The sequence below is a fragment of the Sciurus vulgaris genome, assembly GCF_902686455.1.
Source record: "Sciurus vulgaris genome assembly, chromosome: 7".
Classification (NCBI taxonomy): domain Eukaryota; kingdom Metazoa; phylum Chordata; class Mammalia; order Rodentia; family Sciuridae; genus Sciurus; species Sciurus vulgaris.
Window position 1 is genome coordinate 57,516,893 of NC_136467.1, and position 25,856 is coordinate 57,542,748.

At 43.4% G+C, this 25,856-nt stretch overlaps 1 protein-coding gene across 2 annotated transcripts; it reads right to left on the bottom strand.

The window, feature by feature from the left end:
* Window positions 1-10,084: 10,084 nt before the first annotated feature.
* MTRES1 (mitochondrial transcription rescue factor 1) lies at window positions 10,085-25,585 on the bottom strand. 2 transcript variants are annotated; one of them, XM_079149062.1, is made up of 4 exons: window positions 25,457-25,585; window positions 17,945-18,417; window positions 16,083-16,155; window positions 10,085-10,363 (listed from the first exon to the last, which is right to left on the bottom strand). In XM_079149062.1, exons 2-4 carry the CDS (start codon window positions 18,403-18,405, stop codon window positions 10,184-10,186), a joined length of 714 nt encoding a protein of 237 aa, XP_079005188.1. In that variant the 5' UTR covers window positions 18,406-18,417; window positions 25,457-25,585; the 3' UTR covers window positions 10,085-10,183. The 2 variants fall into 2 exon arrangements, with proteins under 2 accessions (XP_079005188.1, XP_079005189.1); XM_079149063.1 differs by lacking the exon at window positions 25,457-25,585 and adding an exon at window positions 25,143-25,416.
* Window positions 25,586-25,856: the final 271 nt, after the last annotated feature.

The window sequence follows — 25,856 nt, forward strand, 5'->3', positions numbered from 1 at the left end:
TATAAAATGTTTTAAAAATAGAAAAACTATGGTCTCCTAACATCTTATTTCCTTGAGGCACCGGCCTCTTAGAACATGTCTTGGTCTGTCTGTCCTTCTGTGTGGCCTCCTGCCCACCTCCCAGGGGAGAGCATGAATGTTCTTTGGGGGTTCAGCCCCTTAGGCTTCCACTCTGTGGGTGTCAAGGGGGCATCTCACAGGCTTTCACTTTGGCCACTGCTGACTGACAGAAGTCACCAAATAAATCCTCCAATCCTGCTTCTACACAAACCACTTCCTGGCCACACTTGACCTTTTTTAACCTTCCCTGGTTAGGTGCCAGGCCAGCCCTGCCAAGCTAGCAGAGCTTCACTTTAACCTCTTTTTTATTCACTTTTGATTAGATGGGATAGAGTTCATCAAAGCTAATGTGTTATTAAAAACTCAGTGATAACAAAAAAATGCACTTTTTTAAAAAATTTGAACCCAGAGGTGCTTAACCATTGAGCCACATTCCTAGCCATTTTTTGTATTTTATTTAAAGACAAGGTCTTGCCCAGTTGCTTAGGGCCTTGCTAAATTGCTGAGACTGCTTTTGAACTCAATCCTCCTTCCTCAGCCTCCGGAGCCACTGGGATTACAGGCATGTCACACAGTGCCTAGCAAAATGCGTGGTTTTGATAGCAAAACCCTGTTTTCCCTCATGTTCTCTTGTCTTTGGCTAACTATAAATAAATAATCTTCAATATTTTATAGTAGAAATAAGCCTGAGGATCACAAAATGTATACAGATTGTGGCTCCTAACTGGAACTTTTTCTTACTGTAAGTGTGCTTATTTTGGGGCAGGGGCGAGTTGCTTGCTTATGTTGCTGGGGGTTGAATCCAGAACTTCATGCATTCTACCACTGAGCTATACTCCCCGCCTCGTATTTCTGATTTGAGAGCCACAGAAGCTTTTTGACATGTCTGTTCTGTAAATGTGGGCAGGGCCCCTGGCATGTGTGTACATGTGTACACACGTGTGTGTGGTACTGGGGATTGAACTCGAGTTCAATTATAAGATACACCCATAAGATCTTTTAATTTTTTTTCAACTTTGATATAGGGTCTCTCTGTGTTGCTGAGGCTGGCCTCCAACTTGGTGATCCTTCTGCCTCAGCCTCCTGAGCTGTTAGAACTGCAGTCATGCACCACTGCACTTGGCTAAGAAGGTTAATTTTAAAGTCCCTTCTGGCTGTGGGTGTCTGTTTTCTACCAAAAAGAAAATGTGAAGTTATTTAATAGATGAATGCATAATTAAAGAGCTCTACTTCTCAGAAATAAGAGCTCCACTCCAATTATGAGCTTTGCAATAGTGAGGTGCAGTGGACTCTTTAAGAAAGCTTCCAGGTAGAACTAAAATCCCCGGTGCCTGGTGGGGAGGGGAAGGAACAGTCACTGTCTGCGGGCTGAAATGACCATGCCAGTCACACTGCTGAGAACTGTACGTGGAGGATGCATTGTAATCCTTTCCAGAGCCCTGTGAGGTAAGTTGCATAATTGTCCCCAGATAACAGGGGAGAGCCAGTACCCCAATGGCATTCATACAATCTCGCCCAAGGCCCACAAAGCTTGGTGTTGTGCGCACTCTTACCTCTGTTTTCTGGTGAAAAAGCAGGGAGAAGTGGGTTTCTTGCCCAAGTTCACACAACTGGTGAACGGTGCCAGAATTTGAACCTATGCCACACCATCGTGGGTGCTAAATACCCCCTGAGCCACAATACACCAGGATTCAGATCTCCAAACCATTTCAAGGCAGCAGTTGGCCTCTCACCACATCCTCTAAGCCCCCTCTGGTCTGATCTTAGATACAGGTGCGCTGGTTTTAGAATCGCCCTGGGTGAAATCGTTGGAGTGACTGTGGACAGACGTGTCCTGTAACAGTGGGGGAGAACATTTTTGGAGATTGTGAAAGTAGCTGCTGTAGATCGCATTCCTTGGGAGAGGCAGAGACAGACAGGGCAGCTCAAAGGAGGAGGCCGAGGGGGCCTGGAGTGTGGTCCTGCCTGCAGTCTAACTGTATTCTTGTCCGGGAAGGATCTACAACCTGATTACATGGCAGAATTTGCCCTAGTTGATAAAGGGACTGGGTGGTCACTGTCAGAGGTCTTCCTGGGTAAGATGGTAGCTGGCAGAGTGGCACCCTTCAGCTGAGGACAGTGCTCCAGAAGGGGCCACCATGGTGAGGAGCAGCTGGCCCTCAGCAGCTAGGGGGAGGGTGTGCTTGTGGAGGACCTTCCGTGGCAGTGAGTCCCAAGGCTTACCTGCGTCAGAATCCCACGGGGCTGGTTAAAACATTGCTTCCTCCACCCTCAAAGAGTCTGACATGGCAGGTCTAGGGAGGGGACCCAAGAATTGGCTGTGTGTGTGTGTTGCTGAGGGTCAAACCCAGGGCCTCCTGTATGCTCATGCGAGCACTCTACCACTGAGCTACATCCCCAGCCCAAGAGCTGGCGTTTTTTAACAAGTTCTCAGGTGATGCTGAGGCTGCTGGTCCCAGGATCACACTGGGAGAACCAGGGCACTGTAGTCACTTCTAAAAAATGTGCTGTATTACCGAAATGGAAGGGCATTTTATTAGAAATAGGTCTGAGCCCTGTACTCCCAGCTACTCAGAAGCTGAGGCCAGAGTGAGACCAGCCTCAGCAATTTTGCAAGATGGGTGCGGTGGTGCAAGCCTGTAATCCCATGGTTTGGGAGGCTGAGGCCAGAGGATTGCAAGTTCAAAGCCATCTACCACAACTTAGAAAGTCCCTAAGCAACTCCGTGAGACCCTTGTCTAAACAAAATATAAAAAGGGCCTGAGGACATGGCTTAGTGGTTAAGTGCCCCTGGGTTCAATCCCACCAGTACAAAAAAAAAAAAAAAAAAAAAAAAAAAAAAAGCGAGGGATTGTAGCTCCGTGGTAGAGCCCTCGCTTAGCACGGGTGAGGGCCTGGGTTCAGTCCCCAGCACCGCGCACACAAGAAACAACTTCTGAGCTGAAATGAGTGGTTTCCTATTGTGTTCACATAAAACTGCTTGTTTAACTAATTTAGCTTGGAAAATGAGTTGTCAGCTTTGAAGTCATTGGAAAGAGGCAGGTTTACAATGCTTCAACAGCAGCTATTATGGGCACCGGCTGAATACAATGGCATTTGACAGAACATTCAGTATGGAGAAGGCTATTGATTTTAAGGAGCAAGAATTAATTTGTTCTTCTCAGCAGTCTGTGTTGGGCTTGATGGTGCACATCTGTAATCCCAGCTACTCCAGAAGCTGAGGCAGGAGGATCACAAGTTCAAGGTCAACCTTAACAACTCAGTGAGACCCTGTCTTAAGAAATTAAAAGGGCTGGGGACGTAGCTCAATGGTAGAGACCCTTGGGTACTGGGCTCTAGGTTTAATCCCCAGTACCAATAAATAAATGAAGTCTTTGTGTTGCGGATGGTGAACTGTGACCTTGACAGAGGTGGAGAACATGCAGTGCCACAGCCCCTATTCTAGGAGCTCTCTCAGTGTGACAACTGTTGGTTCAGAAGTGACCATGGGTCCTTAAATAACAGATTCTTAAACTACAGAAATACCTCCTATTTTTTGAGTACCATGATGGGGGGCAAGGATGTGCTAGGAACTTTACTTATGTTATTTCATTTGTTTTTCCAAAGAAATCCATTTTACAGGTAAACTGAAGCTTCTAGGTTTGATAACATGGACAAGGCCAGATACCTAGCAGAGCTGGGGGAGGCTGGCTCCAAGGTTTGTGCCTTTGAGTTCTGTGCTAACACTCCTGTACAGAGGCAGCCAGTTTCTTCATCTCTCTACCTAGTGATCCCTGTGATTTAACTTGGGTTTTGATGTCTGTCCACCGTTGGGCTTCTGGATCTACCCTAGTGACAGTGACAGTGGGTTTGACTTAGGAAACATCCTTTTTCTTTTTGTTGTTTCTATAATTGGGCAACACTTCATTCCGTGACATAGAATAAGTGGGGGCTGGGTTTGTGCCTCAGTGGTAGAGCGCTTGCCTAGCACAGGTGAGGCACAGGGTCTGATCCTCAGCACCACATGTAAATAAAATAAAGGTATTGTGTCCATCTACAACTAAATATATATGTATATATTTATATATAGAATAACTGTTCAGATGAGCCAAGCAAAGGAGGTTGGTTTTATAGAAAAAAATCGAAGAAAGCAAAAAAACAGGAAACGTTTCAGTGCCACAGAAAAGAAAATAAGGAATGCAGCAAGAATCATGTCTGCCTCTAAGGAGGGTCATTCATTCAGCAAATATATGTGGAGAACTAGGTATTTACTGGGCCCTGTGCTACAATTCTAATGACTCCCAAGCACATGCGTTGGTACTTAGGCCATTGGAAAGAAGGTTCTGGTAGTAAACAGCAAAAACCTGACATCTCTTGCCGGAAGCTGATTTTCCAGGTGTGTGTGGGTATAAGGAGATGGGGACCTTGCTTCCTCCCCTCAGTGCCGACAGCTGCGGCCTCTGCAGATAGAATCAGCTGGGCCCTGGCCTGAGGCACACCTGCAGGACTACTTGGTTTCCTGACTCCCCTGCTCCTCCCAGGAGTGAAACAGTTGCTAAGCATGCCGAGTGCTGACTGCACAGTTTCTTAGCTCTGGTCTTCCTGGTATTCAGCTTGTGCTATTTCTGACACAAGGCATTAGATATTTGACTCCTTAGTTTTGACAAACCAACATCTTAGCACCATCGCAGGCCCACGCAGGAAGAGGCACATTCTTCAGCATATGTAAGTCCCCCAGGATGGGTGCCTTCGGTTCAGGCAGCTAATACAGATTGTGTTGCTGGGATCCAGAGGTTGGCCCAAATTGTTTCAGCCTCACTTTCGATTTCTGTCTCAGAATTGAGAGTTAAAGGATTTCTCCTACAATCCTAAAGAACATTCTCAATGTTCTGTAAAGAAGTGTCTGATAGTGACTTCTCTGAGTGCAGCCCTGGAAATGAATGTTACCTTCCTGACCTCTAAACAGAAAGTGCCCATTTTACTACTTATTTATGTATGCATTTCTTTATTTTTGCAGTACTGGGGATTGAGCCCAAGGACACTCTACCACTGAGCTACATCCCCTGCCCTTTTTATTTTTTGAGACAAGGTCTTACTCAATTGCTAAAGCTGGCCTCCAATTTGTGATTCTCCTGCCTCAGTTTCCTGGATTGCAGGGATTACAGGAATGGGTCACTATGCCTGCCTACAAAGTGCCATTTTAGATACCCATTGTTCTTCCCTGGCTGCAGTCTTTGAGCTTTCAGTTGTCTGTCTTTAGGAAAGTCTCACCAGCTTTTAAGAATAAAGTCTCATGTGCTGGTGCACAGTGCTGCACACCTGTAATTCCAGTGACTTGTGAGGTTGAGGCAGGAGGATTACAAGGCCAGCCTTAGCAATTTAGTGAGACCCTGTCCCAAACTAAAAAGTAAAAAGGGCTGGGGATGAGGCTCGGTGGTAAAGCACCTCTGGGTTTAGGCCCCAGTACCCCAAATAAATAAATAACTAAATAAAGTCTCAGGATGGAAGGTCCTCTGAGTGCAGTTGACATTTCTAGGATAGAATCAATAAGTGTATTGAGCTGGCCAAGGTGGCACATATCTATAATCCCAGCAGTGCGGGAGGCTGAGGCAGGAGGATTGTGAATTCAAAGCCAGCCTCAGCAACTAAGTGAGGCCCTAAGCAACTTAGTAAGACCCTGTCTCTAAAGAGTATAAAAAGGGGCTGGGGATGTGGCTCAGTGGTTAAGCACCCCTGGGCTCAATCCCTGGTACCAAAAAAAAAAAAGTGTATTGGGGTGTCCTCAGGACCACCTGCTTTTGATGTACACACCCAGTCTGTTAACCAATAATGATGAACAAAAAACTTTAAAACAAACAAGGGCCAGCAAGCCTGTCTTAATGGAAGGGAGCAGTAAAGTGGCAGACTCAGAATGCTGTGTCCTATTTTGGAGCATTTTGAGAAATTCCAAGCAATAGATGGGGCCACTGCAGCTGTTCAAGGGCTGGGAGGGCGTATGAGTGAGAAAGGAGAACTCAGGAAGAGCGCGTGTCACAGGTAACCTTCTTCCCCCTGTGTTGCACTGGCAAAATGAGAAAGCCGGATGATGCCATGGGCTGGGTGAGGCCAGGGCTGCAGGCACTTTTGTGTGGCACTGGTGGAAAGCAGCCAGTCAGACGTTCTGGGAGTCAGCAGCCAGTTATTTGTGATGAGGGGAGGTGGGTACGATCTGGACAGTGTCCCTAGGAGAGCAAGGAGGTAAAATGTGGCAGATGCACTTTGAGGCAGCAGCGATTAGGTGCAGCTATAGTGCCATGGATGGATCTTACAATCCATTCTGAGTGAAAGAAGTAAGATACAAAATGAGATGCATAACGATGCACTGAGGATACTTAAAACACCTATGCAGAAGAGCAAAACGTTCCACGAGAATGAATGCAAACAAAAAAGGTGCACATTAAACACAGAATGGCCAGCCAAGTCAGGGTGGAGGACTTCTGGAAGCACGCACGGAGGGAGACAGCTCCAAAGAACCGGGAGGGTGGACACTGGAGCCAAGGTTTTTCCTAATGGAAAAACTCTAGTGTTGTTGGTAAATGTTTAACAACTGCTTCTCCAAGGGGCAACAAGTAACCCCGATTGGCAGTGTTAGTGAGTTCCGAGGTACAAGCCCTCCGAGGTGGACTGGCGCTGTCTACACGGCTCGCTGAAAGCAGTTTGGGAGCAGGTGCCTGCGCTCCCGAGTCTGCTCCTGGGAACTCATGGTTGTCCTCCCCGCCCCTTCGGAGCCCTTCATGAAGTTGTGGGCGGGAAATTCTCTGATAGTGATTTTTTGAAAGGTTTTGAAGCTAAAGTTCTACCACGGTAAGGTAGAACTTCGGCGCAATATCGCTTCACTTGGCCGATAGGCACTGCATACCTTTCAGAGGCTTCATGGCACATACGTTCCCCACCCCAAGCTGAAATCTCTCTACCTCTAGTTTCTTGAAAAATAGTAGCTATGTCTGTCTCCCCAGCCAGTTGTCCCCAAATGTCTATTTCCTGCCACCTCCAAATGCTTAAAAGATAAAACAATTGCCTACCCACTTACGTGAATATTATTTGGCAGGGAAATACCATTAAGCATCGTGTTTCCTAAAGAAGAGACATTTCTTTTTGAAAAAATTGTCATTATTGGTAAAAGGGCAGGATGGGCCATTTCCAAAATAGTCATAACTTTAAAAACTGCATACACCAGAAACATTTTCAGACTTTCCTGGGAAAGCAAGAACTACATATTTTTAAAACCATGGGCTGGGGCTGCAGTGCAGTGGTGGAGTGGGACCCTGGGTTCCATCACCAGCACCCCACCCAAAAATATATTATTTTTTGCATAAAATATATTATGCTATTATATATAAGAATATACATAATTTTTAAAGTACATATCCTTCCTTATCCTATCAGAACAGGGTCTCAGAAACTCACCACTGTTGACATTTTAGGTCAGATCATCCTTTTTGGTGGGCGCTGTGTGTAGATTGCAGGATGTTCCACATCCTCCCTTCATCATGACAACCCCAAATGTCCCCGGTGGGGGGAAATTACTTCTAGTTGAGAACCACTGTTAAGGGTATGTCAAAGTATTTTCTTTAATCTTTTCATTATGTTGATCATATTTTCACTGAGGCCTTGCCAGAACCACATTAAAAGGCAGCTGTCATTTGGGTCAAGTTAATGGGCGAGTAGCAGGAGTTCCCTGAATCTTTATGAATTGCTCTTATGTTTCTGCTACTGTTTTATAAATGTTTGGAGTCCTGTGATGTGTAGACAACTATGAGAAAACCAGGTTCTGCCACGTGCTATGACCACACCAACATTCTGTCAACAGGTGTCCTTTTCTTAGTTTGATTTTTAAACAGTTTGGGAATGGGTCAAACTTGCTATGCATCTAAACTGATATGTTATTTACCGAAAGCTCCAATCAGCCTTTCAAATGGCCCTTCCTGCTCAGCTCACCTCATCTTGTTTAAGGTTTTGACTTTCTCCTCTGGAGAGGAAAGGAGAGCGCTCAGTACCTTGATCCCCTTTTGAGCAGTGAGGAAAGCAAGGCTCGGAGAGGGTAAGGTAAAACTATGATAAAAGCAACCTGACTGGCTAATGGCAGGAGTGGGTCTGAAAACCAGGACGCTGACAAACCCCTAGATCATCCTGCCCCTCACCATCCAAGACTTCTTAGGGTTACTAGTCATTTTCCAAAAAGAAGTCGAGAGGGAGATGGACAGGGGAAAAAGAGGATGAGAAGAAAGTATGGACATATCATTGCCTAAATTGTAATTCTAAGCTATGTAAATTAAACACTTTTTTTTTTTTAACTGATGACTTAGTAAAACTAAATTATCAAATGGTAAAATAGAGCAATTTCCTGTTACACTGCATGGTATATATTATTTTTTCCTAAGAGTTTTAAATTTTCAAATAAAAATCAATTTTCCCGAGTCTTCTAAAAAATGATCTGGTGAAAGACCTCAGACTCATGGGCCTAAACATTCACTGCTTTGGACTACAGAGCATCGGTCTACCTTGATTCTCAGGAATTCTTGGAGGGCACATAAGAGCCTAGACACCAGGTATGGCGGTAACATACCTGTAATTCCAGTGACTGGGGAGGCAGAGGCAGGATAGAAAGTTCAAGGCCAGTCAGGCAACCTAGTGAGGCCATAAGCACTTTAGGGAGACCCTGTCTCCAAAAATAAAAAGGGCTGGAGACATACCTCAGTGCTGGAGCTCCCGGGGTTCCATCCTCAGTGGAAACAACAAAAACAGAGAAAAACCAGGCACAGCTAGTTATTTTGATGACAGTCTGTTGAGCCTCTCTCCTTGGAGCTGACCTTTCCTAATGCTAGGAAACTTCATGGGGACATACAGACCAGCCTGTCTATGCAGATGCTCTCTTAGTGGGTGACAGAGAATATATGCGTGTGCCTCTAGTACTACTATATTCTGTATAGGTTTGGTCCATTTGTGACATTTTCCTGAGAATTACAATAATTCATACTTGATTCAAATTTCTCTTTGATTAAAAACTTTCCTACTTAGAACTCTGCTTATTACCCTAACACAGGGGTCATTTTTCCTGTAAAGGGTCAGATAGCAAATATTTTACACTTTGTGGACCACACCAATCTGTGTGTGTATATAAATTTTTTTTAAAGACATATAAACATTTTTTTTCCAGAACTGGGGACTGAACCAGGGGTGCTCCACCACTGGGCAACGTCTCCAGTCCTTTATTTATTTATTTATTTATTTTTGCAGTGCTGGGGATTGAACCCAGGGCCTTATGCTTGCAAGGCAAGCACTCTAACAACTGAGCTATCTCCCCAGCCCCATCTCCAGTCCTTTATATTCATTATTTTGAAATGGGGTCTTAGTTGCCCAGGCTTCTATCAAACTTGTGATTCTCCTGAACCAACCTCCTGAATTGCTGGGATTACAGGTGTGTACAACCTCTGCCTGGCTTGTAGAAAATATTGTTAGCTTGAGGACCATTCCAAAACAAGCCTCTGACTGCCTTAGCTTGATCCCTTCTCTAAACAATTTCAAATGGGCTCTAGCCTGGACGGAATTTCTTGTAACAACTTCACTCATCCAGATTTTGGAAGAAAAGCTGAAGGAAAACTAAGGCCAGTGTGCAGGTAATTCAGGAGGCAGGTGGAGAAGGGGACCTCCCAAAGCTTCTGTAATAACCTGAAGGGTGACCTTTACTTTGTTGGTTTTGCCATAAGAAGCCTGAACCTGGACAGGCTGGCCCCCGGGCAGGGGAACAATGCAAATAAAAATCCTAAGACCAACAAGGGCAGTTTATTTCATAATGACCGTGAGGTAGGTGGTGTGGGAAGCAGCGGGCCTGTCATTAGAGTCCCATGCAGGCTTTGCTCCTGTAGTTCGCATCTCACTCTGGGCAGAGGGTTCTCATCACAGCAAGGGGGACAGCAGCACAGATCCCGTCTGAGGGGAAATACTGGCCGGGACGTGTCTCCAGATACAGGTCCTAATTTTCACAAAATGCTCAGCAGATTCCGCAAATGGTGAGAGAACTTTATTTTAGTAGAAATGTCCTCTTTTTTATATTGGCTTCCTTCCCCACCGTTAGGAAGCAGCTTCGTGGATAAAAGCAACCCACTTATTTCGACATGCTCTTCTTAGGAAGGTGTAACTTTTTCCACCGTCGTAACACCACTCGATATTTTTCACTTTCAGTCTTCTCTTCAAACACCTTTTTCAGGAGAATTCGCATCACTGTCTCTGTTTCTGCTTCTTTGTCCTCTCCAATGAGAAGATCCAATGAATCTCCTACTTTCACCTGAAAATAAAAAGAAAATGGAGTCTTTATTATATATAGTAAGAAGCCCAGGCCTATGCGAACATCTGTTTTTCTCCTTGTGATCAGGTGATCATCATCCAGGATGGGCAGGTGAGAAAGGGCCCTGACTCCTCTGAAACGGTCCCCCTTTCCTTGTGCCTTAGCGTCAAAGAGCCTTACAGCAAGAGTGCCTCGTGCACAGGGACTCATTATCAGCCAGTGCTCTTCCTTCAGACCTAGACAACTGGCTGCCTGTGGGTGGTCTGTGTGTGGAGACTGAGGATTTAAGGAAATATTTGAATGGATATTTGTTTTGGGAATACTGGCAACAGACAAAGAAGGTGGGGCACAGTCTTTAGAGACTCTGTGCACAGAAATTACTGCATGTACTGGAAGGATGATTTCCAATGCCACACTTTCACTGAGTTTTTTTTTTTTTTTTTTTTTGTGGGTACTGGGGATTGAACCAGGGACTTTATCACAGAGCTACTTCCCCAGTCCCTTTGGGCTGACCAAGTTGGCTGGTCTTGAACTTGAAATCCTCCTCCGTCAGCCTCTGGAGTCACTGGGATTATCATTGATTTCCACTCCCCCACCCTCCCATCATACTAGAGACTGAAACCCAAGGCGCTTCACCACTAAGCTACATCTCCAGTACTTTTATGAGACAGTCTCCCTAAGTTGCTAAGGCTGGCCTCAAACTTGTAATCCTCCTTCCTCAGCCTCCTGAGTCACTAGGATTACAGTTTGTTGCAGGTGGGAGGGAGGGATATTGGGGATTTAACCCAGGATACTCTAGCACTGTGCCACATCCCCAGCCTTTGCCTTGAAATTGCAATCCTCTTGTCTCAGCCTCCTGAGCCACTGCACCTGGCTACTTTCATTGATTTTTTAACCCAGGTGACCTATATAAAATGGGGTTGCAGCAGTTTGTTGGACAATAGTCATCTGAAGAGAGAAGGAAGTAAAGAAACTGCTTTTCCAGTGTTAGCTGGCTCAAGTGATGCCATGCAATCAGAGAAAAGCCTCAACTCACAAAGGTGGAGTGCAGGGAAAAGAAGGCAGAGGTGGATGCCGACCCACTGGGTTAAAATGGCTGAGGCCAAACCTATTCTTACCCAGAAGGGAGCTTTGGGTTGAGCCAGTCAAGGCACACCCTCGGGCAGCCTGTCAGATCCAAGGCCTGAAGTCTCAGGTCTGTGCTGAGTGTGTGAAAAGCCTGTGACAGATTACCTGGTGCAAGTGGGTTAGGATCTCAAGGAATCTTCCCAGAAACCCAAGAAGGGACTAAACAGACCAGCTGCCACAACTTGCTGCCTCTGCTAAAACACAAGCCAGGGGTGACTAGGGGCAGCCTCCCAAATGCTTCCAAAGGAGGTGGGATAACAGCCCCATCTGTGGTCCACATAGTGCACGTGGCACACATGGCTACCTGAGGGCTTCAGTTAAGAAGCATGATGCTGCTTGGACCTGGTGCACCCAACTGTAATCCCAGCAACTTGGGAGGCTGAGGCAGCCTCAGCAATTTAGAGAGGCCCTAAGCAACTGATCAAGACCCTATCTCAAAATGAAAAGGATTGGAGATGTGGTTCAGTGATCAAGTTCCTCTGGGGTTCAATTCTCAGTACAAAAAAACCCAAAAACCAATTAATTAATTAAAAGACAGCAAAGGGCTGGGGGTTGTGGCTCAGTGGTAGAGCACTTGCCTAGCACATATGAGGCACTGGGTTCCATCCTCAGCACCCCATAAAAATAAATAAAGGTATTGTGTCCACCTACAACTAAACATTAAAAAAAAAAAAAAAAATTCTTGAAAATAAAAACCAGAAGCCAGATGTCAAATGCTGACTTTTATCTTATTTTCCAATGACGTTCTCTGCAGTAGACATAACTTTAGACAGTCAAAACATTTGTACCTCATCAGGACAAGCCTCTATTTGTTCTCCCACCCACCCAAGTCTTCTGCAGGTTCAAATTTGGTCTACAATATGCACATGCACACCTGCTAGCCACCATTCTACACTAGACAATCTGGGAAGCCCAGAGTAGCTGAATGTAAAACTCATGCACAGGCCGATTTTAAACCAATGACTTCTTCCCCTGAAGGGAAGAGAGAGGAGATGGGAAAAGGAAAGACAGTAGGTGAATCTGATATAACTTTCCTATTTTCATATATGAATACATGTCCAGTGAAACTCCACATCGTGTACAACTGCAAAATGGGATTCTAATTAGAGTAAGTTATACGCCATGGATAATATGGCAAAATACACTCTACTGTCATGTATATATCAAAAGAAAAGAAGACTGCTCTCCCCTTAAGTATGAAGAATGGCCCTACACAGGCATCATCTAGAGGGGCACTGCCCTCCTATAGTTCTGTTGGGTTTAATCAGAAATACACGACTTGGGCCAGCTATGGTGGCAGATGCCTGTAATCTCAGTGACTCAGGGAGCACAGGCAGAAGGATTCCAAGTTTGAGACCAGCCTTGGCAACTTAAAATAAAACTCAAAATAACTCAAAAAGAGCTGGCAATGTAGCTCAGTGGTAGAGCACCTCTGGGTTCAATCCCTAATATTGCCAAAAAAAAAAAAAAAAGAAAAGAGAAATACAAGGCTTGGAAACTACTCTACCTTTTTTGGCATAATTTTATTTCATTCACTTTTTTTAAATATTTTTTTTAGTTGTTGACGGACCTTTGTTTTATTCATTTATTTGTATGTGGTGCTGAGAACCGGACCCAGTGCCTCACATATGCTAGGCAAGTGCTCTACTACTGAGCTACAACCCCAGCCCCTCATTAATATTTTTAATAAGGAATGTATGCATGTGACACAAAAGAGTATACAAATAAAAGGCAATACTCTGTGCATCCTTTCAAAGATACACAGTGCAGCTAGTGTGCAACTGAAAAGTGAATCCCTGAATCCCTTTGGTAGCTTCCTTCTGGGGCAGAGGCCAGGCTATTTCTCCTGTGCCCAGCTGGTCTCCGGAGAGATGAATATAGGAAGGCATCAATCCCCATACTTGGGCTCCTCACAGCCCATTTGTCAACAGCTACCCCGCACCTACAGCACTCCTGATCCCACCTGTTTTGCAGCTCACAGAAAAGCTTTGCTCAGCTGCAGGCAGTCAGGGCTGGAGCTACAGCATCCGGCAAGCACCTGACCCTTCAGGGCCAGCAGCCAGACACAGGCTCTGTGGAGCTGGCCAAGGAAGGCAAGGCATTCTTTATTCCCCTCCCAGGCCCTGTCCTTTAGCAGACACAAAGCAAAACTGGCTGGGATTACTGGCTGTTCCAAATATCTACATTTCAAATCTCCCCTTAGCTGCAGTTTCTATGGCTACCAGGCCTCCTAGTAACAAGGCAGCTGAGTGTTAATACTGGTCTCTGCCTTTGCTGACCCTCGGGAGAAATCTGGAAGACAGTTGCGACAACAGAACACCCATGGCAGAATGAAGCAGCAGCAATTAGGCCTTAGTTAACAATATCTCAAAGCAGAGGGAGAAAAATAGGCTTGTGGGGTTTGTAAATGAGGCCCAGCAGAGAGGCAGAGTGTTCAGGGAGTAATCATTCCTTACTCCAAGAACAGGTCTTCCCTTCGAAATACTGTGGCTGAGGAGAAAGCAATTAAGGGCAGAGCAGGGCCTATCTAGAGCACCTGGTTTCATGCAGCTCACTGAACAAATAAATGTCTGGTGCACCAGTCTGAACCTGCCGGCTCAAGAGCTGTCAGAGGATCCTGGGCCTTGTGGGGAAGGGGGGTGCTTAGGCAAGCATGGGGGAGCTTTCCCTCCTTCTGCCCACATAGCTGCTCCCAGAGCATCCAGAGGTAGCTCAGATCCTCCAACCCCGGGGGAATTACGGAAGATGAAATAAAAACTACCTCCAAATGTGTATCTAACTTCACTGAAACATTTGTTCCTTCACATTAAGAGATTATATCTTCCAATATCTCATAAGTGTTATGTTTCCAGACTTTTAACGGGTCTCTCTCTTAACCCTTTTTATTGTTTTGTTAACCTTTACTATCAGTATTGTTTTTTCCCAATTATGCTAGTGATACATACTTATGGTAAAAATTCATAAAATAAAAGGCATGAAGAAAATTAAGACAAACCATAATATTCTAAAGATAAATTCTACTAGCAATGGTTATATTTTAATTCCAGAGGTATGTATATATGCAACTTATTTTTATTTCTGGTGGTGCTGAGGACTGAACCCAGAGGTTTTACGACTAGGCCACACCCTAGCCTTATTATTATTTTTTAAATTGTTTATCTTGAGACAGTCTAAGTTGCTTAGGGCCTCAGTAAGTTACTGATGCTAGGGGCTGGGGCTGTGGTTCAGTGGCAGAATGCTTGCCTGGCACTTTTGAGGCACTGGATTTGATCCTTAGCACCACATAAAAATAAACAAACACATAAAATAAAGGCTTGTTGTCCATCTACAACTACCAAAAAAAAAGATTAAAAAAAAAAAAGTTATTGATGCTGGCCTCAAACTTGGGATCTTCTTGCCTCAGCCTCCCAAGTCAGGGAGTGCACCCCAGCATCTAGCTATATGTAACTATTTTTACAAAAAAAATTTCTTTTTTTTTTTTTTTGTACTGGCAGCCTAACTAGTGAGCCACATCCCCAGCCCTTTTGATTATTTATTTTGGGGCAAGGTCTTGCTAAATTGCTTAGGGCCTTGCCAAGTTGCTGAGGCTGGCCTTAAACTCATGATCCTCCTGCCTCAGCCTCCCAAGACATACAAAATATTTTTAAGCTAGGCACAGTGGTGCATACCTGTAATCCAAGCTACTGAGGAGGCAGAGCCATCTCAAAAAACAAATACATCAGCCACACATGGTGGCACATGCTATAATGTCAGTGACTTGAGAGGTTGACACAGGATAGTAAGTTGGAGGTCAACCTGGCAACTTAGTGAGACTCTGTTTCAAAATAAAAAGGGCTAGAGCTCAGGGTAGAGTGCCCCTGGATTCAATCTCCAGTACCACAACGAAATAAAAAAACCCAAATGTGTATGTTTTGTGTGTGTGTGTGTATGTATGTATGTGTGTATATATGTATGTATATGTATATGTATATGTACATATATATTTATATATATATATATATATTTTTTTTTTTTCCCCCCCTTCTTCTTTTCTTTTTTCTTTTAGGGCCAAGAGTGTTACTGGCAGTGCTTGGCTAGCATGCACAAAGCCCTGAGTTTGATCCCCAACACTATGAAACAACAACAAAACAACAATAATACTGTCAGAAAATACAGACCATATTTTTCAAGTTGCTGTACACACAGAGATGTGCATCCAAGCAAGTGCTCAGTGGGGGCTGCAGAACTGAATGGAGTGAAACATCTGCTCATATAACACTAGGGCAAAGAACGCCTCTGCATGGGTCAAATGTTTTCTCTTAATCTAATTATTATGATTCCACAGAGGCTGACATTAATATCCTGGAAGTTTAATTAATGGATTGTTGCCAGTCCTGATGGTGGCTTATCCTAAATCCTCTTCATCACAAGGTCATTAAAGCTGCAAAGGAGAAAGTGGCCTGTGTGACTGAAGCTTGGTGACTGAAGCCTAACCAAACTACAGAGGACCTCAAGAGAAGATGAGGAGCCCAAGGGAAAACAGGGCAGCATTGAGGATTGGGAGAGCAATAAACAAAAATATCTGGCTGTCATTATAGGTTTAATGTCTCACCGTTCTGCTTTTCTTCCATAATTTTTCCCCATTCAGTCTGAGTTCACCTTTGTAGAATGCATCCTCCACTTTGCTATTCAAAAAAAAAAAGTCAAAAGTATTTTAAAATATAGAAATATATTCAAAACAATTATACAGGTTTGAGAGAAACACCTGTCATTAATATTTACTCAGATGACTCCCTATAAAATCTCCACTTTGAGTGCTGGGAAAGTGAAACTCAACTTTGTATGTATCTAAAACAGGGAGACCAAAGGGCACTTCTGAATATACGCTGAACTGCCGCAAAGATTTGCTAGTACTGTTGAGCTGTTAACTGGATGAGGCTTTGTGTGTATGTGTGTTAGTAGGGACTGAACCCTTGGTCTAACACTAAGCTACATCCCACCTTTTTTCTTTTTTCTTTTTCTTTTTGAGACAGTTTTGCTGAGTTGCTAGTCTGGCCTCAAACTTTTGATACTCCTGTCTCAGTCTCCCATGTAGCTAGGATTACAGGCGTGCATCACTGTGCCTGCCTTTTGGAGGTTTTAGCATGCATTCCAAGCTCCATTCTCCCAGTGCAACAACTACATGGCTATAGCTTGGTGATTAGCAATGCTTGAAGTGAATGGACACTTTATTCCCCTCAGACACCTGCTCTACACTGAGAGAAAACCCAGGCACTACACTTAAAATCAAAGTCATTAAGAAACCTGCCAATCTGCCCTAAGTTTGAGGAAGTGCCAACCCGACAACTGCTCAACTCTGAATTTAAACCACTGGACAACCAGATCAGAGGAGGATGCAGACAAAAATTAGTACCCTTTCCTACTGATAGTTGTGGTTCAGTTTAATAATAATAGCAGCAGCTACTACTCTGGGAAAGGAGAGGTCCCATTATGAGTTTGCCAGATTCTGGAGAACATTCAACAAATTCTGATCATCATGTCAAGAGGGGGACCAATGGGCCCAAAGTCATCTTTATGAGTTTCTTAAGCTACTTGAATTAAAAAAATTAAACTATGCCATTAGATTAGGTCATAAAGATACAAATTACATAAGGAAATCTTTCTGAATTTGTTCATACCATGATTCTTACCTTGTATGCAGTATGCACACAATCAATGATTGCTAATGCAATGAATGAACAATGATGGTCACTTAATAGTCTAATCAATCTAGCTGAGAGAATGAGCATATTAAAGAAATCCTGAAAGTTACACTTACTATTTTTATGTATTACAAACACATACATTTTCTTTATAAGATTTAACAAATATTGAATATTGACTATGTGCCAGGCACCATTATAAATGCTTTAGATAGATGTTTAATCCTAGCAATATTTAATCCAACCTCTAAAAGAGGTTCCGTCATCCCCATTTGACAGATGAGGAAACTGAGGCACGGGGAGTTTAAGTAACTTGCCCAGGGTCACACACAGAACCAGGACAGAAACCCCAGTAGTCTGGTTCAAGGGCCTGTATTCTTAACCACCACAATATATTCCTCTTGTTGATTCTGAAAGGTACCTTCTCACATTGTAGTGAAATCCAGGTGCGTTTTTATGCTTGCTATATACATCTAATATGGTGATTCCTTTTCTCCTCAAGAAGCTGTTATTAAATCAATGGTTCATCATACACACTCAATTGTCTTAGAATCAAGGAAATATGGCACATAGGAATTGCAGACAGTCACTTGACTTCTTAGGGAATCAGTTTTCTCATCTATAAAATGAAATAGTTGAAACAGGTTACCTATAAGGTCCTTTCATATTTGTGGTTATTCTTTACCATAAATACAGGCTGAGTGATTTGTAATGCTATGTTAAAATAACCATATGACAATTGAGCTTATAATAAAACACACATCATACTCACTTTCTCCCAACATCGAGGCCTGTCTTCAGGATAACATCATACCGAAAAGACTGCACAACCTTCTCCAGGTCTTTGTAGTCTTTGGTTACACTAGGGTCATCCTCCAGCTCCTCTTCCTGCTCACTCCTGTCCTCATGATCACCCTCCTCATCAGAATCTTCTTCATCTTCTACTTTTTGCAGAGTCTTTTTAGAGGACTTTTTAGAGCTTACATTACTTTTGAGTCTTATGGAAAATGGAAACATATATTCTGGAGATACTAAAAGCCCTGGGAGAATACCATGGAGAAGTGTTTTATACTTTGATGTATTTAACTTGCTACTAGAAAAATACAAGTATCGATTCCAGGAAGCACAGAGTTTGTGTGAAGAAGGTGTCCCTTGAAGCACAGTCCAGAATCCAATCCAGGCATCTGATTTTCTTAAAACACCAGTGAGCAATCTGACACTAGTCATAGCCATGGCGCATATAATCTGAAATAGACAATAATTCAGTTTTATTTCACAGGTGCAGCATGACATTGTTACAACATAAATCACACCCACACGCTGTGAATACTTTATATCTATTACTATACTTAGGCTTCCCTGTCCAAGGCCACATTAGACTATACTTATCAAGAGCTGAGTACCATACTATGGTGCAAGTAACATGCTTAGCTCATAGGGTTGACATGATGGTTAAACAAGACACTAATGTGTAAAAACACTGTTTCTACTCTTTTCCCTCCCTCCAATTAGCTCTGGGTACTGACTGCTATTAAAAATATTAATAATAATTCTCAATGATTTGCTTTTCTTTTTTAAAAAACATTTGGAAAAAACTCTTTGTTAACACTACATCTTTATAATATTCACATGCTAACAAAAGAGCAGATCATGATTTCATAAAATCCACAATGAACCTCTAAATGATTTCAACCTCCAACCCCAGCAAATCAGAGCTAGGAATAAACAAATGGGATAGACCTGATTTTTTACCTCCTTTTACATCTCCTTTCCACTGTTTGAGGCACTCACTAGCAGAAAGGGCACAGAAACCCATAAACTAGATAATCATTTCCAGAGATACTGAGATGCTGACATGCTGGAGAGCAACCAATTCCTATTGTCACCTCAAATGCAGCAGAAATCATACTATGATGGTGACAGACCTTCCTAAGCACACCAAGATGGTTTTAGGGACCATGATTTGATAAGAGAAGCGTTTCCACATGGTTGATATCCTCATACTGTTAGTTTGCAAATATCATTGTACCAAGGTTATACTTAGGTATTACTATGATAATGGTTCTCATCAGTTTTCCTTCCCATTTTCCATTTATTACAAGGCTAATAACAATTGTTTGTATGGCTTGCTCAAAAATACAGAGCTAGTTGAGTGCAGTGACCCACATCTGTAATCCCAGCTGCTTAGGAGGCTGAGGTCAGAGGATCACAAGTTCAAAACCAGCCTCAGCAACTTAGCAAGGGCCTAAGCAACTTAGTGAAACCCTGTCTCAAAAAATAAAAAGCACTGGAGATGTGGCTCAGTAGTTAAGAACCCCTGGGTTCAATACCATACCAAACCAAACCAACATGCTCCCCCCTCCAACCAAAAAACAAAAACAGGGCTAGCTACTTTCAGTTTATAGTTATCATTTTGGGCCTTCTTTTCCTGGCATGAATGAGAGGACAACACAAATTCAACTTTATCATTGCAAAATTCTTGGGACCCCAACCTAAACCTTAAATAAGAAATAAAGCAGGCTGAACTTAAGGGCTATTTTTTTTTAACATAACTATAATTTGGAGTAATTTTTAAATGTTATTAAATTCATACTCTAAAATAATAGTAAGAAACTACTTGAAGTATCTTCAAGAGAAATGTTGCAAAAAATCACAGAGGTGGAGAGTGTAGCTCAGTGGTAATGTGTTTGCCTTGCATGTACAAGGTCATGGGTTTGAGCCCTGGCACCAGAGGGGAAAATGTAAAAAAGGTACATTTATAGATATTTTAATTTAGTAGAAACTGAACAATATTCATTTCAAAAAAAAACTTTACATTTTATAAAAGCACGGATAAAGGAAGAAAATACTGTATACCAGGAGTTCTGAGACATATTTTCAAGGATCACTGAAATATTTTTTTCTTAAACAAAAGCTACTTTCACTTACTGTTATAGCAGAGAGAATGGAGAGTTTCAGGAGTAGGGGACTGGGAAGAACTGTCACCTTAACTCAGGGGAAGAAAGTGTCCATCACTAGGGATAGGAAGTTGAGTCTCTGTGTAAGTCCCTGGGTGTCACATTCCCCATCCCAAAGTCCTAGCTTTAGCTGAGTAATTCCAATGATTCAGGAAGCTGAGGCAGGAGGACTGCAAGGTTCAAGGTCAGCCTGGGCAACTTAGGGAGGCCCTATCTTAAAATATAAAATTTTTGAAAAGGGCTCTGGATGTACCCTCAGTGGTAGAGCACTTGCTTAGCACGTGTGAAGCCCTGGGTTCAATTCCCAGCACGTAAAAAAAAACAAGTCCTAGCTTTATTCTACACCATTTGAAGAATGCTGAGGTATGGGGCTGAGGTTGTGGCTCAGTGGTAAAGTGCTTGCCTAGTATGTGTGAGGCACTGGGTTTGATCTTTAGCACACATAAATAAATAAAATAAAGGTATTATGTACATCTACAATTTTTAAAAAAATGCTGGGATATGTTGCTCTTGGCCCACATCAGATGGTCACATTTACCTACAATAGTAAACTTTTACTGGCAGAAAATAACTAAAATCACACTTACATGTAAATAAAACACACACACTAAAATGTCAAACTAAGTATTACCTTTGTGATCTGCTTCACTTTTCAGCAAACTCTGGCTGCTGGATATTTAGAGAAAATGTATGAAAACCATAAAACTGAGGAAAAAAATTAATCTAGTTTTTGCTGGAAATGATGACCATTTGTAGGTGTTAGCCAGTGGACACTCAAGTCTCAAGGGAGGAGCCCAAGAACCCAGAACTGGTCAGAGGAGCCCTAAGGTGGACATGGAGGGGGCCAGAGCAATGCTGGTGAAAACAGGGTTCTTTGTATTTCGTTTGAGAAAAATATTCTATTGCTGAAAAAGTTTGTCTGGAAGAGATGCATGGCCTCCATCTCTTCCAGACTCCACACAAGCCCCTCTCATTCTTCACCAACCCCTGCACCAGACTCTGGTTGCACAAATACTACATATTTTGTCATTTTCTAATTAGTTTATGTGGACTGTTTCATCTCCCATACTCTAAGGGTAGTGACAGGGCAGAAACTGCCACATTCCTTACTCCCATCCCCTATCTGCTCAGCACATTAAAAGAAAAGAAAAGAAAAGAAAAAAGTCAGTAGCTGCAGATTCACTTTCTAGAAATGAAATGAATACCCTGTCCATGATAACCTCTAACTTGCATTCACTCGTTTACCCATATATCCAAGGGCCTGACCAGGCCTAGTTATAAAACACCCTGTCCCTGCCCCAATGGTACTAGCATTTAGTTAGATATGGGCAAGTAATTTACTTATTGGCTGTCAGAGAACAGAAATGAACACAGGTCTGGAGGGGACTAGACCCTGTAACAAGATGGGGCTCAGGAAATGTATGTCTAAGGCACATTCTAGTAGCACAGGTGGCCTGAAACAATTATTTTTTACTTTCTAATGGATCATTCTATCAGCATGTTGTTATTCCTCTCATTCAAAAACAAGCAAATAAATAAAAAAGCTAACTTTTTAACTTCACTACTCCCCAGCTATTACCTTTCCTTGCTCTTCTTTACAATAAAATTCTTCCAAAGGGGGGTTCATAATCTCTCCAATTCCATTCCTGTCATTTTCTAAACTCAAAAGGTCACTGGTTAGTTTCCATCTTACTTCACTTCTGATCATTCCCCTCTTCTTTGCTTGCTTCTAGGGCACCCCACTCTCAGAATTCCTCCTGTCTCACCAGGGGCTACTCCTTTGCTATTTCCTTTCATTTTCCCTGACATCTTATTGTTGGAGGGCACAAAGGCTCAGTCTTCAGTCCTCTTCTCGTCTACATTCAGCTCTTAAATGTACTTGTCAAATAGTTTTCTTTTTTGGTATTAGGGATACCAAAAAAGGATACTTTGCCATTGAGCTACATTCCCAGTTCCTTTAAAAAAAAAAAAAAAAATATATATATATATATATATATATAGATGTATATTTACACATGCACGTGCACACACACACACACACACACATATATATATATATATATATTTTTTTTTTTTTTTTTTTTTTTTCCCCTCAGTGTCTTGGGTCTAAGTTGCCCAGGCTGGCCTCAAACTTGGGATCCTTTTGCCTCAGCCTCCCAGGCAGCTAGGATTACAAGTATGTACCACTCTGCCCAGCTCAGTCAACCCATTTTGACAAATGCATTAAGATACCAAGTATTTCTATAGCTTTAAATACCACCTATAGAGCCAAGTACTTCCTAATCTATAACCCCATTCCAGAACAAACCCCAAATTCTGGACCTGTATATCTGCACAAAAAAAAAAAAAAAAAAGAGTTAACATAACAAACCTGAAATTACTATCCTTAGAAAGGCCTGCTTGCAAAGTTGTCTGGGAACTGGTCTTCAGGAAAGTCCCAACATACTCCAAACTGATAGGAGTAGAGTGCCAAAACTGATAGGAGTACTGTACCATTTGTTTTTATGCTAAATACCTACTTTTTTTCTGAGAATCTGTTACAATTCTTGCTACAGAAATTAAGCATGTCCTGGGGCTGGGGTTGTGGTTCAGTGGTGGAGCACTTGCCTAGCATGTGAGGCACTGATTCTCAGCACCACATATAAATAAATGAATGAAAAAAAAAAAAAAAAAAAAAAAAAGGTCTATCAACATCTAAAAAAAAATTAAAAAAGAAAAAAAAATTAAGCATGTCCTGTGACTACTGCAGAGGTCTCTTAGAAAAGATGGTGGTGTCTGGTTTCCTCTAGACTTTGTCCCATTCATCTTTTCTTCTTGGTTATTTTGCTTTGTATCCCTTTGCTCTAATAAATTATAGCCATGACTATGAATATGTGCTGAGTCTTGTGAGTCCATTTGTGAATCAACAAACTCAAAGGAACCTCTAATATAACATCCCAATGTCTGTCTACTTGACCCTGCACAAGAGTAATAGGCACCTCAAACTTAACTGGTCCAGAAACAAACTCCTGATATACCCCCAGCCCCACACCTGCTCCACCCACAGCAAAATTAATGGTAACTCCATCCTTCTAATTGCTAACAACAAAAGCATCTAGTCATTCTTTTTTTTTTTTTTTTTCATCTAGTCATTCTTGATGCTTCTCTTTCCATCACATCCATAATGTTGGCTGTATTTTCAAAATATGTCTGGAGTCTTACCACTTCTTACTACTTCCACTGCTACTATAGACTCAGTCCACCATCACCCATCAGCAGGTGCCACAAAGTTTCCACTTCAAGTCTTCTCTGATTCTTTTAAAAAGCAGTTAGACCAGGGGTGGAGGCACATACCTGTAATCCATACCTGCTTGGAGACTGAGGCAGAAGGATCACAAGTTTGAGGTCAGCCTGAGCAATTTAGTGAGACCCTACCTCAAAATAAAATATAAAGGGCTGGGGGTGTAGCTCAGTGATAGATCACAAAGTCCTGGGTTGAATACCCAGTAATGCAAGTTTTTTTTTTTAAAGTGATTCAGACTATGTCACCTGTTTCCTGAAATCCCACAAAAGCACCCAAAGCCCTCATCACCTGCCTCTTTCACCCTTTGCTCACTCAACTAGACAAAGTGGCCTTCTTCATACTCCTTAGATACAAGGGACTATTTTAGTTCATTCTCTATTGCTACAGCTGAATCACAGACTGGATAAGAGAATAGAGGTTTATTTAGTTCATCATTCTGGAGGCTATGAAGTCCAAGAGCATGGTGCTGGCATCTGGTGGGAGCTTTCTTGATGCATGGTTATATGATGGAGGGCATGATGGCAACACAAAGCAAGCATACCCAAGGGCTCTCTTTTATAACAAAACCACTCTAGATAATCTATTAACCCATGAATGGACTACTCTATTCATGAGGGCAGAAACCTCACGACCCAATCACCTCCCAAAGGTCCCACCTCTCAACACAGCTGCACTGAGGACCAAGTTACCAACACATGAAATGTGGGGTCACATTCAAACCATAGCAGGGACCTTTCTTCCAGGTATGCCTCACTCTTACTCAGATTATCTGCAAAGGTAACTCTCTGCCTTCTTCAAAACTTGGCTCAATGTCCCCTCAGTGAGGCCTACCTATTCCAACTCTATTCCACCCAGCTCTCTCAAATCCCTTACCCTGTTTACTTTTTGTCCCACAGTACTTCTTACATGCTATAATGAAATTTACTGGGTGTTTTTTGTTTGTGTCCCTCACTAAGATAAACTTCACAAGAGTAGGATTCTTCACCCCCAACTTTTCCCCTCTGCTGAATTCTAATAGCTGAGTGTAATGCCTGGCAATTGCAAAGTACTGAATTAAAAACTGTGGAATAAGAGACTGGGGTTGTGGTTCAGTGGTAGAGCGCTTGCCTGGCACTGGGTTCAATCCTCAGCATCACATAAAAATAAATAAGTAAAATAAAGGTCTTGTTTCCACTACAACTAAAAAATATTTTAAAAACCAAAATAACAAAAGCCAAAAACTTATGGGATGAAAGTGGACCAGGAGAATTGGTGCATTTCTATAGAATGAACCCAGAAAAGGACACGCAGCCAGGACTGGATTGATGCGGAAGGGGCTACATCTCCAAGAGCCTTGTACATCAAAGTTGTGACCTGATCCAGACAGCATGAAGCCACAGAAAGATCTTAAGTAGGAAAATGACCTGACAGGAGTGTGCAATAAAAGGTCTCTTCGGCTGTGTGGGCGTCAAGTAGGAGGATGAGTGCTAAGACGCCCGTCTGAGGTATAAAATCTGTGAACTAACCTAGGTCTGTAAGAAGAGCAATGTCTGCGATACACAGGAGACATGTCCTTGACCTGCACGACGCTGGGAATCGCGGCCGAGGACATCGATCCACGAGATGGGGAAACTGGCCTAAACGCTGTGAGGTTTACTGCAGCTTAAAAACCCCTCCCCCTGGAGATCTCAGAGGCTGCAGCTGAGAAGGTCGGGTTCCCTTCTCGCCCTCCCAATCCTGCGGCTGCGCACCTTCCCAGGTCCCCAAGGTCAAAGGAAACTGGACACCCACGACGCCGGGTTCCGGGTCTGCGTTTGGAGCCAGCAGAAGCGGCCTGGCCCAAGAGCCCCGACGCACCCAATCCCACAGTCCTCGTGCAGCCCCGGGGCTCACGCGGCGTCCCCAGGTTGTTCGGACTCTGCAAAACGCTGGCGATTCCCGCGCAGACCGGGCAGGAGCGTGGGCGGGGCCCAGGGGCTCGCCGCGTACGTTTCACAGTGAAAGCGTGAAGCAACAGAGACCCGCGCGGGCCGGGGGCGCGGCGCGCCAGTAGGGGCGCACTTACCTGTACGTCAGGGCCGCAGGTCCCTCCCCGCGGCCGCGCCGACAGCAGGTCCCCGGGTCATCCCCCGCCTCTGCTCCTGCCCCGCCCCTTCCGCCCGCGAGGCAAGAACAGGCCGGAAGTGACGCACGGGAAGGGCGGTGCCTGCGCAGCGACCCCTGCTGGAGGCCACACTCGGAGGCTTCCACAGGAGCGGCGCGGAGAAGACCGCCTCAGGCGGTGGTTCCACGTGGTTCCACGAGGCTCGGAAGAGCTTGGCGGTAAAGAATGGTCCTTTCTCTGGAGTTGCCAACGCCTTTGAGAGAGTTATAGACGTTGTCTGCAAATAAACGTACGCACGGTCCAGAACTTGGAACACCATTTTAAGAATAGAGCGACTGAAAGGATCAACTGTCACACCTGC